General features: G+C 34.1%; 1 protein-coding gene across 1 annotated transcript in view; it reads left to right on the top strand.

Annotated features, from left to right (window-relative positions):
- Positions 1-3,011: 3,011 nt before the first annotated feature.
- The window catches only part of LOC120416194 (calcitonin gene-related peptide type 1 receptor-like), a 60,047-nt gene continuing 47,448 nt past the window's right edge, over positions 3,012-15,610 (top strand). The window contains exon 1 of the mRNA XM_039577878.1: positions 3,012-3,373. Coding sequence (XP_039433812.1) covers positions 3,319-3,373 — 55 coding nt within the window. The 5' untranslated portion in view covers positions 3,012-3,318. The remainder of the gene's footprint in view (positions 3,374-15,610) is intronic.

Here is a 15,610-nt window from a genome sequence, read left to right as displayed (position 1 = left end):
CTCATGCTCATGCTCAAAAGGCTCGTTAATAAAGACAACTAACTAACATTTTGGTCATTTTGGTGATTTTGGTCATTTCGGTCATTTTGGGCTTTTTGTAATTTTTGTCATTTCGGTCATTTCGGTCATTTTGGTAATTTTGGTCATTTAGCTGATTTTGGTTTAGCTGATTTTGGTAATTTTGGTCATTTTGATTATTTTGGTCATTTTGGTTATTTTCGTTATTTTCTTTATTTTCGTCATTCAGGCCATTCTCATAAAAAATCATTTTGGCCATTTTGGTCATTTTGGTCATTTTGGTCATTTTGGTCATTTTGGTCATTTTGGTCATTTTGGTCATTTTGGTCATTTTGGTCATTTTGGTCATTTTGGTCATTTTGGTCATTTTGGTCATTTTGGTCATTTTGGGCATTTTGAGCATTTTGGGCATTTTGGTCATTTTTGTCATTTTGGTAATTTTCGTCATTTTCGTCATTTTCGTCATTTTTGTCAATTTCGTAATTTTCGTAATTTTGGTAATTTTGGTCATTTTGGTGATTTTGGTCATTTTGGTGATTTTCGTCATTTTCGTCATTTTCTTCATTTCAGTAGTTTTGGTCATTTAGAACATTTTGGCTGCTTTGGTCATTTTGATCATTTTGATCATTTTGATCATTTTGATCATTTTGATCATTTTGATCATTTTGATCATTTTGATCATTTTGATCATTTTGATCATTTTGATCATTTTGATCATTTTGATCATTTTGATCATTTTGATCATTTTGATCATTTTGATCATTTTGATTATTTTGATCATCTAGATCATTTTGATCATCTAGATCATTTTGATCATTTTGATCATTTTGATCATTTTGATCATTTTGATCATTTTGATCATTTTGATCATTTTGATCATTTTGATCATTTTGATCATTTTGATCATTTTGATCATTTTGATCATTTTGATCATTTTGATCATTTTGATCATTTTGATCATTTTGATCATTTTGATCATTTTGATCATTTTGATCATTTTGATCATTTTGATCATTTTGATCATTTTGATCATTTTGATCATTTTGATCATTTTGATCATTTTGATCATTTTGATCATTTTGATCATTTTGATCATTTTGATCATTTTGATTATTTTGATAATTTTGATTATTTTGATCATTTTGGTCATTTTGGTAATTTTGGGCATTTTGGGCATTTTGGTCATTTTGGTAATTTTGGGCATTTTGGGCATTTTGGTCATTTAGGTTATTTTGGTCATTTAGGTTATTTTTGTCATTTTGGTCATTTTGGTCATTTTGTTCATTTTGGTCATTTTGGTCATTTTGGTCATTTTTGTCATTTTGGTCATTTTGGTCATTTTGGGCATTTTGGTCATTTTGGTCATTTTTGTCATTTTGGTCATTTTTGTCATTTTGATCATTTAGGTCATTTTGGTCATTTTGGTCATTTTGATCATTTTGGTCATTTTGGTCATTTTGATCATTTTGATCATTTTGATCATTTTGATCATTTTGATCATTTTGATCATTTTGATCATTTTGATCATTTTGATCATTTTGATCATTTTGATCATTTTGATCATTTTGATCATTTTGATCATTTTGATCATTTTGATCATTTTGATCATTTTGATCATTTTGATAATTTTGATCATTTTGATCATTTTGATCATTTTGATCATTTTGATCATTTTGATCATTTTGATCATTTTGATCATTTTGATCATTTTGATCATTTTGATCATTTTGATCATTTTGATCATTATGGTCATTTTGGTCATTTTGGTCATTTTGGTCATTTTGGTAATTTTGGGCATTTTGGGCATTTTGGTCATTTAGGTTATTTTGGTCATTTAGGTTATTTTTGTCATTTTGGTAATTTTGGTCATTTTGTTCATTTTGGTAATTTTGGTCATTTTGGTCTTTTTGGTCATTTTTGTCATTTTGGTCATTTTTGTCATTTTGGTCATTTTGGTAATTTTGGTCATTTTGGTCATTTTTGTCATTTTGGTCATTTTTGTCATTTTGGTCATTTTGGTCATTTTGGTCATTTTGGTCATTTTGGTCATTTTGATCATTTTGATCATTTTGGTCATTTTGGTCATTTTGGTCATTTTGGTCATTTTGGGCATTTTGGGCATTTTGGTCATTTTTGTCATTTTGGTCATTTTGGTCATTTTGGGCATTTTGGTCATTTTGGTCGTTTTGGTCATTTAATTTTTGTACTTTTTATATTTTTTGTAATTTTTGTAATTTTTGTAATTTTTGTAATTTTTGTAATTTTTGTTATTTTTGTAATTTTTGTTGATTTTTGAAAGATATTTTAGTTAGGGTTTACGGGTTGAGAACCACTGGTGAAGTAGATAAGTGACGAGGGTGACACAGTTTAGTCACCTTTACGTTTCCTGCCAGCAAAAGGAACGAAACATGCGTGGGAAGGTGTGCCACAAAACAGTCGTTTCCCCAATCAAACAAACTAACGAACGATAACGCTAACTCTTGCTCACGCTGCCGCTGGCCAAACATGCTTTCGCAAACATAAACAGAGAAAAAGAGGTTGCTCTTCTGGAAGGAGAGCCGAGCGAGTCAGATGCGTACGAGAGTTTGGGAGAGAGATGAGCATCGCAGCATCCAATGTTGTTCTCGATTGTGAAATTTAAGAGAGTTAAGAGGGGGATTGAATGTAATTTTGACCCATGTCCCTTATTTCGACCTAAGGCTCGTTTTTAGCCATATTTCAGTGGAAATCGATTATTTTTAAATTGAAAAACTTATATTTTAAAAATAATGGATCAAAATTACAAACTTTTTCCCTTTGCCCACCAGTTGCACATGGCGTTGGCGCCCGATCGCTTGGAAAATGCTTTCGCACCTTTCCACCCGCCGCAAGCCGGGCTGGCATTTTCTCGGAGGAGGGAAAATTCTCCGCCACTCACAGCATCTTGCGTCCTGATGATGCCAGACGGATGCTGCTGGCAAATTCTCGCGCCAAGGTCTGGTTCAGTAGCGCAGTGACGGTTGACCGAGTCGGGTTGGAACAGGTGGAACAGTTCCTTCTTTTTTTCGCGGTAGTTTTGTAGTTCTAAATAGAAAGACTTAAACATTGTAGAGTTTAACAGGCCAGTGTAAGAGAAGGGAAAGTTGCGGAGAGTTAATGAAATCAGTGCTGATTGATGAATGAGATGCAGCAGCAAGTGGAGACTGTCCTCGGAGGATGATGGTCAACAGAGAAGCCGGAACCGGACCTGCTGCAGCGTTGTTGCTCTGTTGTGTGTAACTTTGTGATTTATACGTTGTTGAGAGTGGAACTGGATATGAGATGAAAGAGGTGCAGGTGAAGCAGAAGCACCAGAACGGATTAACTACAGAAGAGGGTAAATAGATTGTTCCACTGTGGTTGCCGTTGGGGTTGGAGGGCAGATTCTGATAGAGAGTGAAGTGGCCAAGGATCAGCAGTAAATTGATTATCACCTATTAGATGGGCCACTGCCACAGATGGTTTATTCATTTCCTGAGCATAATGGGAAAGTTTTAATGGAATTATGCACTGTGTACTAGCTGACAGGATCTATTTGTACTTTGTAATGCGGTGAAATAAAAATCGACCCATAGTCATGAGTATAGGTCGCTTTTTACTATAGGTATAAACAATAATAAAAACATTTTTTTTAGAAAAATGTTTACAAAAATGGCAGAGATAAAATTGAGAAAAAAACAGAGTTACATTACCAGCATTTAAACTTGTTGCAAAAAGAAAATTAGTTCAGCACAAGGCACACATTTATCCAAAGAGGTTTACCGAGTGAAGGATTTTAATGTTACGTAAATAAACTTGGAAGAAGTCATAACAAATATTTTGAAAAATATTTTAAAATAACGTTGCAGGAAAAGTTTTCAAAAAAACATCTAAGAATTCGGTTTGAATATGAAGTTTACAAACAACTAAGCAAAAAAATTCATATAATTTTTGAAATTGATGAAAAAACTTGTCTACACACTTAAAGTTTTTACTGAATTCGGTAAAGTTTATCGAATTTTCAACTGCTGAACAATTGGGTAAACTGAAAACTACGGAATTCGGTAAAATCTTACTGAAATTCGGTAATGAAGCTCTTTACTGTTCATCGTACAATCGATTTTCGGTAAAATTTTGTTCATTTCTCGGGTGAGTTTTCAAAAAGCCGTAAGAGACCTCCGACACTAATTTTCTTTTTTCTCAAAAATTAAACAAAATTTCATTTATTTTTTTGTTTAGGGAACTTGAAGGACGTATAGATGAACAATCTAAAGAATTTTTGAAATTGGTTTTTCGTAAGTAGGTCGAATACCGATGCAAAAAGAGCTTTTTTTACCAACGGCTCTTACGTCCTTTTGAAAACTAATCCATGATTTTGACAGATGGTTAATCGATCTGAACTTTCCGATTTTTCAACTACCGAATTTGGTTGAAAAATGTTAGTGTGTAAGCTTGGTTTTGCAAACTTTTATTAATTCAAATGTGACTTTATTAACGAAAAATCAAAATAAATATTCTGAAATGATTTTAAAACCGACGTTTTGCTGTATCTCTAGAACAATAATGGTGCAAAAAAATATATTTGATAATAAAAGAAAAAAATGGCAAAAAGCTTTTCTTTCACAGTTCCAATTATAAGGCTTTTTGGAACTTTGTACCTAGAAGCTCTAGAAAAAATACACCTGCTAAAATCTTTAGTTAAAAAATGCAAAATATTTTAAATTGTTCTAAGGTTAAAGGACCATTGCATTTAAATAAGAAATGGTTGGATAATTTTTTCTCAAAGACCTATCATAGATTTGATTTAAAATATGGTTGAATATAAAACGCTTTTATCACTAATATTTTTTATATTATTTGCTTGATTATACAAGTTTTTTTAATTACAAATTTTTGATTACTCTATAGTGGTTTAGATCGCACACACAGTGATTTAGATAGCAAAATTGGCCGCTGAATCTGCCATCAGAATTGAGCCAAAATGTCAAAATATCGACTTCTGGTCAGTGGATTTTTATGGATGTTTATGATTATTTTACATGGAAACCCAACATATGAATAAAAATCGATTGTTTGACACTTTTGCTCAACTCTGACGGCAGTTTCAGCGTTCAAAATTACTGGAAAAAGCATATAGTTGGACCATTTTTGAATTTCGTTAGGGTGGTCTATACACTTTACTTTTATACTTAAATCCAAAAATATTTTTTTAAATCGAATGTTTGTTTTTATGGCTTAAAAATGCTCAGAACACAACTTTTCTCTAAAAACTAGGGGAAATATGCCCATTTTAAGCCTAATAAGCGGTCGTGTTTGAATGATGCTGGATAATCTGAAGTGTTCCTTGAAATTTACTAAAACCAAGTACACCAATGAGTAGAGCAACTTTTTGTGAACATTTCTGTTTATTTTCACTTTTACTAAAAGTTATTCTATTCCTTTTACAAGCATTTTCCTATTTTCAGCTTAGTTCTTTTTTCTTCCAGCACTCTTTTGGGTCTGCTTAGTGCTGCCAAAATATAAGCGAACACTCACGAAAAGTAGCATTTATAAAGAATATTTTCTGGCATCACTGGCTCACTCCAACAGGCGCTGCTGGTGGTGTTGGTGGCATCCCTTTGTTTTTTATTTGCCTTCGCTTCTCGCTCGGTTTTCTTCAGCCTTCGATTGGGATGGGTCGTCAAAAGTCAAACGTCAAAAGACTTGGCGCGTTTGTTTTTTTGATGGCGCTGGCTAATTATTTACATGTTTCGGGATTATTTTTCAAGTGAGTGACTAACTAATGTTCAAAAAAACATGTTGCCGGTAGTTGGAAGCAATTTCATATCTTAAGCGCTTTGAAAACGTTAGCGCAAGTGAAAATATATTGATGGCGCCTTTCGATGTGCAGTTAAGCTCTTACTTGCGTGTGGATGTGTGTGCCACCAAAATGATGGGAAATGGTCTCGCAAAAAATAAATTATGATCAAAAGTGCATTAAATTTGATCTTTTTGGCCAGTAAATGGCATCAATTTGCGTGCTTACTCTAGGCGGTGCTGTTGCTGGTAAGTTTATAGCCCAAATAGTATTTTTGGAGCTTGAATCGAGCATCTCCATACACAGAAAAAAAATCATGGTAATATTACATCTGGGAAGGGGTACATCTTTTATGACAGAAAAAAGGTGTAATTTTACCTCTGTAAATGTGTTTTATCACATTTCCAGTGTAATGTCACTTTTTCAGTCTAAATTGAAATAAAATTACATCATAAAAGAGGTAATATTCAACCTTCCAAAATTACAGCTTCCAAATTTACATTATTTTTTACGGTGTATGACGAAGATAGGTGTTTGATAAGAAAGCGTTTATTTCCCCTACTTTAAAAAAACTGATTTTACATGGTTTGCTCTGATGGTTTTGACAAAATTAGACAAAAGAAGGCGTAGATTGCGAGAAAATATTTGGGTGTCTTCGACAAAATTGCTTAAAGTGGCATGCCCAACAACTTTCAAGATAAGAAAAAATCCTAAAAATATTTCTAGCAACTTATATTAAAAAAAAAACTCCTTAATCGTAAATCATCAGCCAAGTTTCTTCTATCCCTTTTCATCAACTCTTCTGAAGACACCAAAGTTCAAAAACTGCATTTTTTTTTCTGAAAATCCATTTCCACTTAGTTTTGCTATATGTGCAGTGTAAAGTATAAACTTTATTTCGAAGAACTTTTCCAAAAAAAGTTACACTGTAACATTTTAAATAATCTTTTCATCGCAAATTCAATTTAAAAAGAAACCAATAATTTTATTATAGGTACGTTTTAAAGTAGAAGAAATTGTAATTTTCAGAAGAAAGTTGTAGTTTAAATTATATTTTTCAACTAAAAAGCATCCAACTTTGTGCTTATGTGCTTTGAAAAGTTTGTTGCTAGGTTGATTAGTATTTTTTTTAAAAATAATTGGAATGATTCAAAACATCAAAACGAGATATTTGTAAAATGTTTTAATCTGTGATAAGAAATGGCTCACAATGCATGTTTAGGACCATCAAAGATGTGTTAAACCATATTTATGTTTAATTCCATCTAAAAGAAATACTACAGGACGAAAACATTTCCGGTTTAATTTCCCCCGTTATTTCCCCGCGCCAATCGATCAAAACCTAGCACACCCACAATAAATCGGCGTTCCGCTCATTTCCAAGGAATACTTCCCTCCGGCAAACGTCCGCCGCACAATTTGTGTCATTAGCGCGATAATCAACTAATACAAATTAATTTCTCACCTTCTGGGTAGGCAGCAGGATTAAAACCCCCCTCCCCCTAAGCCCACAACACCTACATTCATTGTGAATGCATAAACCAAAGAAGGGTGGTTGAGCCTGGTCTGTTGATGAATTGGCTTCGCACCTATGTCACACGGCCCGGCAATTTGACGACCTCGGTAATGACCCTACCGGAGTGGTCACCGGTTCAACTCTGGCTGAAGAGGGAGGTGGATAAACGAGCTTAATTAAAAGTCGGTACTTGGGCGGGAAAATTCAATCACCATTAATGATTTTTCTCACTTTTTTTCTTCTTCTTCTCAATCTTGGAGGAACAACTTTGAACAGATTTCAACTTCTTCCGGCGTTATTTGCTTCGTTAGCAAAAGATCACAGAGTGCACGGAGTAACGGAACGAAATTTGTCAATTTGAACTGGACAGACGATTCGATTCGGTTGCTTCTTCCGAGGGAGAGTTTGTTTGATCAGCTTCAAGCTTCAAGAGTTCAATTTTATACCTTGCTGGGCGGGGACGACTATCCCTTATGTAATGCGACATGGACAGCTATTGACAGTATCAATTTGGATGCTAGTCGTTTTCCGGGAATCTTTGAATTTTCAAAGAGATTCGCATCAATTTGGGAACGTTGGACAGGCTCCAATCCTCTCCATTTTTATTTCTTGGTATTCAGTTGTGAAAATATCATGCAACTTGTTTGTGCTTAGCACGAAAAATTCGTTCAACTAGTTAAAAAGATACACAAAAAATAAACATTTGAACAGCCAGCACAAACATCGTCAGAAAAACAAAACAAACATCGTTTATCGTGTAAACCCTATCTAAAAGTGCGCCAACCTCCATTCCGGACAGGATTTGCCCGTTCGTACCTGTAGGCTGAAAAAGTGGTGGTGTTAATTTATCTACGTGGCTAGATACGTCCTTCCTAGAAAAAAAATCACGATCCTAATGCTGGCCACCTACACGTTTGCAGTGTAGACATTGCTGGGCCTTTTCGTTGACCAGCAGATATGCATCCGGCCGGAGTTTGCGAAATTCAATTTTTACTATAGCTTTAGGTAAATTTGGTATACAAAATTGCTCAAATGATTATAAATCACTTAGAATTTTAAACTGTTTTTCGTTCGAAATTCCATAAATCCTCAGCGTACGGTATTCTATCTCCTGACCTGACCAAGGGACATTGTTTGTTAAAAGTTGCCGTGCCAAACGGGTGGTTCATCAAGCTGCTGCTGCTGGTGCCCCGAAGGCACGACATCCGTCGTCTCCGTGGCTCGCGTGGGACCGCTTCCAGGTACAGATTAAGTAACAAGTTGAAAATGCCATCCAACCCGGATGGTTGGTAATTGATTTTTGTCGGGGCAGTTTAAAGCAAACAATAAACTCGATTAAAATTGATTGTGTATACGTCCAACAATACAAAAATAATCCCATGGCTAACGATTTTTAATGGATTTTTTGAAAACCGTTAAAAATTCTTTGTAGTTCTTCTGATCCCCTCTCGGACATTTCGGTCATTCGATTTTTTTTTGTATTTTTAAATCAGGCTGAAACTTTTTTGGTGCCTTCGGTATGCCCAAAGAAGCCATTTTGCATCATTAGTTTGTCCATATAATTTTCCATACAAATTTGGCAACTGTCCATATATAAATGATGTATGAAAATTCAAAAATCTGTATCATTTGAAGGAATTTTTTGATCGATTTGGTGTCTTCGGCAAAGTTGTAGGTATGAATAAGGACTACACTGAAAAAAATGATACACGGTTAAAAATTGTGGCGATTCTTCAATTTAACTTTTTGTCACTTAGACTTGTTTTTTTTCCAAAACACACTATTTTTTAAATATATTTTAGGAGATATAACATGCCAACTTTTCAGAAATTTCCAGGTTGTGCGAAAAAATCTTTGAACGAGTTATGAATTTTTGAATCAATACAGATTTAAAAAAATATCGAAATATTGGTCACCAAAATTTTATAACTTCAATTTTCGACGTAAAATCAAATTTGCAATCAAAAAGTACTTCAGTGAAATTTTGATAAAGTGCACCGTTATCAAGTTATAGTCAATTTTAGGTAACTTTTTCAAAAAAATAGTCGCAGTTTTTCATGTTTTTAAATTAGTGCACATGTTTGCCCACCTTTGAAAAAATATTTTTGAAAGGCTGAGAAAATTCTCTATATTTTGCTATTTGAACTTTGTTGATACGACCTTTAGTTGTTGAGATATTGCCGAGCAATTCCAGCTCAAATTAGGACTTTTTTCTGGTACTTTTGTACCCGACCCTCTCCATTTTCAATGAAACTTTGTAGACATTTTATCCTAGTCCTATATAAGCCATTTTTGTGTATATGGAGCCAACAGTACTCGAAAATAACATTGGAGAAGGGCGTAAGGTATTTAAATATTTTTGTATTTAGTAATTTAAAAATTACTGTATCTCGAAACCGTTGCATCGTATCAAAAAGTGGTCAAAGACAAACTTGTAGGAAATCAGACGGGCTTTCTGAAAAAAATACACTGAAACAAAAATACACGCCACATCCATGAGATTTTTTTTATTTTTAAGTCTAAAACTTAAATTTAAAGGTGATTTTTTTTCGTTCAAATTTGTAGAGGAAATAGCTTAAAATTTTACCAAAAGACTGACGAAAAATGCAGGATGGTATGTCTCTCCTAAAAAAATACAAAAATCATTTAATGAAACTGTTTTTTTGAAAAGTGGTCTAAACTTCAAAATTTTTGAAAAGCGGTAGTGGGAATCGATTCTCCAGACAATTTTACATAAAAGTCTCCATATTGACCATTGTCCTATGTCCAATCCTTGGGAAGATACAGCGGTTTTAAAAACAAAAAAGTTGAAAAAACGGTTTTTTTTTGTGGTTTTTTGGCAATTTTTATAAGACAGACTTGGTTTTTCAGTCTCGTAAATATTTTTACCGGAAAGCTCGTCCAATTTTCCATAAGTTTGCCTTTGAAAGTTTTTTTTATTTATATCGTTTCTATATTTACGTAAACAAATTTACTATCCTGGTTTTTACCACACTGAAAAAAATATTCTATTTTCAGTTATAAGCAATGTAATTAAGCTTATATCTGTAAGCTCTTACATATAATTGAAATGCTGTCAAAGACAAACTAATGGAAAATTGGACGAGCTTTCCGGTTAAAATATTGACGAGACTGAAAAACCAAGTCTGTCCTATAGAAATAGCCAAATTCCATCAAAAAACGCGTTTTTTCACTATTTTTGTTTTTAAAACCGCTGTATCTTCCCAAAGATTGGACATAGGACAATGGTCAATATGGAGACTTTTATGTAAAATTGTCTGGAGAATCGATTCACACTACCGGTTTCCAAAAATTTTTACGTTTAGACCACTTTTCGAAAAAACAGTTTTATTATATGATTTTTGTATTTTTTTAGGAGAGACATACCACCCAGATCAATTGTGCACTAATTTTAAAAAAATGAAAAACTGCTATAATTTCTAATAAAGTTACCTAAAAAAGTCTATAACTTGAAAACGGTGTATCAAAATTTCACTAAAGTACTTTTTGATTTCAAATTTGATTTTACATCGAAAAATGAAATTGAAAAAAAAAAAAAAATGGCGACCAACATTTGGATAAAAAAATCAGGATTGATTCAAAAATTCATAACTCGTTCAAAGACACAACCTGGAAATTTCTGAAAAGTTGGCATTTTATGTCCCCTAAAACATATAAAATAATCAAAAAAATAAAATAGTAGTTTTTTTTGCAAAACAAGCTTTTGTGACAAAAAGTAAAATTCAAAATCACTAAAAAAAAATTATCTATATCAACAAATTTGCCGAAGACACCAAATCGATCAAAAAACACCTTCAAAAGATACAGATTTTTGAATTTTCAATTATCATTTTTGTATGGACAGTTGCCAAATTTGCATGGAAAATTATATGGACAAAATAATTATGTGAAATGGCTTCCTTGGGCATACCGAAAGCACCATAAAAGATTCAACTGAATTAAAAAATTCTAAAATTAAAATTGAAAAAAAATCGTTTTCGTAGAGAACTGCTTAGATTGAATCAATTTATGTCTTAGCCAATTAACAAATATATTTTTCAAAGATAATTGAGGCAATTAAGTCTCAAAGTCAATTAATGAAAAATATGCTTTTCATAATTATTCTAGGACGCGCAGGAATTCAACGTGTATGACCTGAAGAATACACTTTGATAGGATTTGTAAACACTCAATCAATTCATCCAATCAAAGGCGATAATAATATAAGCTATTTGAAATCCTCTTAAAGGTATTTAGTACCAAAGAGAATCTTTCACTAGCTGTTTGAGGTGGCCTTTCTTGGAAACTTAAGCCCCAAAGGTGATTTGAAAATTATAGCTTAGAAATTTGTCTAGTCCTACTTTCTTATCAGTCGACATGGATTGAATACAGCCCGCACCACAGGAATGGATTCCAATCACCATGGAATTAATCCCAACTTGAAAATCACCCCCCTTTCCAGCAAACTTCCAAGTCCAACAGTTCCTCCAAACTCCTGCGTTTGGAATGTGCGATGCGTGATCCTTTTCAAAAACAGGCGGCCAAATCCCTTTTTCCTCGAGTGCGGCTTCACTTCACATCAATGCCAAAGGATTACCCGCGGGACTACAACCGCTACGCTTCTGGCAGGTCGATGAAAATCGTATCGTGTCCCGGCCCTTTATGTTTGCTCAATCGGCTGCAAAATATGTCCCTCCGTATCAACCACGCAACGTTGGCCAACGAATTTTGCGCAACTTTTCTTCTCCGCTCTGGCCTCGAAGGCTTGGCAGCAGTACACAATGAAGGCTAATTTCCGGTGCAGTAACGATTCGGTATCGAAATAAACGAAACTGACTGAAGAACCCGGCGCGCCTCCACCACGGTCAAGCTCTCTGAAAATAGAACTCGCCATAGAAGCAGAGGTCAACTCTGCGGGTTTCAACATTGAATAAATTGCCAGGATAAAAAAGGCACATGAAACGATGATGATTGGATGGAACAATCCAATATCTGTCGATGGGGACCACCACTGTGAGTGCGATGGATAGAAGATAAGCCAGCAAGCAGCGCGCCATCAACGAGTGGTTGGACGAGCAGCAAATCGGAATATTATCACACTGATTTCCGAGAATGATGGTCCCAAAGCAGAGCCGGTCACACACCGTGGACGGGGCAAAACAACAGGTGCGTGACATCGTGGCCGGTTGGCTGTTGGGGGAAACGGTCCGTAGCAGAGTGGAGCAGCATGGTACTTCAAATAAATCAAGCGATTTATTCAATTTGGCCAAGTTAGCCGAATCAAAACATGTTTTTATTAGACCCTTCCATTACCCATTGGAAAACTTGATTATTCCGGTCTCGATTGGCCATAATGTAATGGCATAATAACAGCTGACTGGGCTCGTACCTTAGCTGTCCAGATGCGAGTACGTGCCGTTCATGGCGGGCTGTCTATTACTTAAGGGTGCAGTGGGGTCAAACAGACACTGTCAAATATATGCCATCTGATTGTTGGTGTCTTCGACAAAGATTTTATTCGGGGACGATTCGGGACAAATAGATAGACATAAAAAAACATTTTGCATATGGGACATCTATGCGAACATGGAAAGTGCACTGTTTTCAAGAAGATATATGTATAGTTTGAGTTTTGCCAAAACTTAGGCCGCTGGAAACATTAATCAAAGTTTATGTTGGTGGAATTTTTTTTTTCAAAAAAGTTTGAAATTTTAATGGAACAATAAAAAAATAAATTTATGGTTGTCGTAGTCTAATGCTTCCTTGACTAATTCTCTCTAATTTCGCAATTTCGAGATTTTGAATTTTTGTTTTTTTTGCAGGCTGGTCATATAAAATGTGTATGTAAATATATTACAATCTATATCTTGAGACGTAATTTTCTGATTAATTTAGTGTCATTGGTAAAGTTGTACACAGTAGAAAATTATTCTCATGGTTATATTAAATCTGGGATGTGTACATCTTTGATGCAGAAAAAATGTGTAAAATTACCTCTTAAAATGTGTAAATTCAGCACTTTTTCAATGTTTTCTCACTTTTTTAGTCTAAATTGAGGTAATATTACATCATTAGAGGGGTAGAGAGGTTACACCTTCTAATATTATACCACCAAAATTAACAACAAAAAATATTAATAAGATAATGACTGAAATTGTTGAAAAAATAGTTGAGTGTTTTATTTCTATTTTTATCAATAACAATTGCCATTCCAAAATAGCATTTTTTTTTTACAATGTCGGAGTAAATTTTTACAGCTGTTGATTTTTACAAAATATATTTACAAATTTTTAATAAAGGGTACCATTTCCAAGTTATTGGCATTTCTAGACCTTTGAAATAGTACCTCTTTGTTAAAAACTGAAAAAATCCTTACAATTTGCCCAAAATCCCTGATGACGGTATAAGTTTTTTTTTCATATCACCTGAAAAGCCTTTTTTACACTTTCGATGGCTTGAAAACTAATGGTTTGATTTTTATTATCAAAAGATAACACAAATTTCGTTTTTTCAGTTCTATTCGATAAACAAATTTGATTTTGTAGTGAAATTTGTAGAAAAATGAACAAATTTCGATTAAAATAATTGAAATCGATCATTTCCAGTTAACTGAGCGTTTAGCAGCTGAAAATTTCATCGATTTCAGTTAACAAATCTAAGTCTGTATGGTCAGATACTATAGAGCAATTCCATCTCAAATCAGGTATTTTTCTGGTACTTTTGTACCCGACCCTCTCCGATTTCAATGAAACTTTGTAGACATGTTATCCTAGGCCTATATAAGCCATTTTTATGTATATGGAGCCAATTGTACTCGAAAATGACATTTGAGAAGGGCGAAAGTTATTTAAATATTTTTGTATTCTGTAATTTAAAAATGACTGTACCTCGAAGCCGTTGCATCGTATCAAAAAGTGGTCAAAGACAAACTTGTAGGAAATTGGACGGGCTTTCTGAAAAAAAAAACTGATTTTTTGATTTTTAAGTCTAAAACTTAAATTTGAAGGTGATGTCACGACTTTTTTTCGTTCAAAATTTTTGAGGAAATAGCCTAAAATGTTACTAAAAGATTGACGAAACATGCAGGATGGTATGTCTCTCCTGAAAAAATACAAAAATCAATTACTTAAACTGTTTTTTTGAAAAGTGGCCTAAACGTCAAAATTATTAAAAGCCAATAGTGGGAATCGATTCTCCAGACAATTTTACATAAAAGTCTCCATATTGACCATTGTCCTAAGTCCAATCCTTGCGAAGTTACAGCGGTTTAAAAAAAAATGTTGGAAACACTGCTTTTTTGGTGGTTTTTGGCTTTTTTCTGTATGACAGACTTGATTTTTCAGTTTCGATAATATTTTTACCGTAAAGCTCGTCTAATTTTCCATAACTTTGCCTTTGACAGCTTTTGGTTGCTATGTACCCTTTTAACATTGCTTGAACACACATAAACAATATTTTAAGCAATTTCTGATTTCTGACTCGCCAATTTTACCAGTTTATGGATGGTATCGATATTTCAGCACACTTAGGAACTAAAAAAATATACTATAATCAATTTTTAAAATTGTTAATAACTTTGAGAAAAGGGGGTCTAGCTCATTTCCCCGAATCACATTTCCCCGAATGCCATTTCCCCGAATATCATTTCCCTTAATTGACCACATCCCCGAATACCACTTCCCCTAATCAGCCACATCCCCGAATGCCATTTCCCCAAATATCATTTCCCCTAATCGACTATATCCCCGAATGCCATTTCCCCTAATCGGCCACTTCCTCGAATGCCATTTCCCCGAAGTGACACTTACGCCAATTGCCGTTTATTTAAATTTAATTTTCCCGAATTTTCATATGGGACCATCCATAAACCACGTGGACACTTTTTTGGGAATCTGTTACCCCCCTCCCCCCCCTCGTGGACAATTGCCTATACAAAAAAAAAACTTTTTTGTATGGATCGTGGACAATCGCCATACCCCCCCCCCCCCCTAAAGTGTCCACGTGGTTTATGGATGACCCCTATCCCCTTATAATCATTTTCGCTAAAGCCTTTTCCATGACTAACCGTTATTATCTTTCTCAAATTTTTATGAACAACGGTAAGAAACACAATTAAAACCATTTCTGATAACTTTTATTTTTTTTATTTTTATGCAAACAAAAAGTTATTGACAAGACAACATTTATTTCGATGGATCAACTATGGTCCCCTTGTAAAGAGCTGTCAAGTAGGACCTTTTCTGCAAAGAAGGGCCTTAAAGTAACTTTTTAAAAACTGAATT

The sequence above is a fragment of the Culex pipiens genome, chromosome 3 (assembly GCF_016801865.2).
Source record: "Culex pipiens pallens isolate TS chromosome 3, TS_CPP_V2, whole genome shotgun sequence".
Lineage (NCBI taxonomy): Eukaryota > Metazoa > Arthropoda > Insecta > Diptera > Culicidae > Culex > Culex pipiens.
The sequence above is the reverse complement of the archived record's forward strand: the minus strand, read 5'-3'. Positions and strand labels throughout refer to the sequence as shown.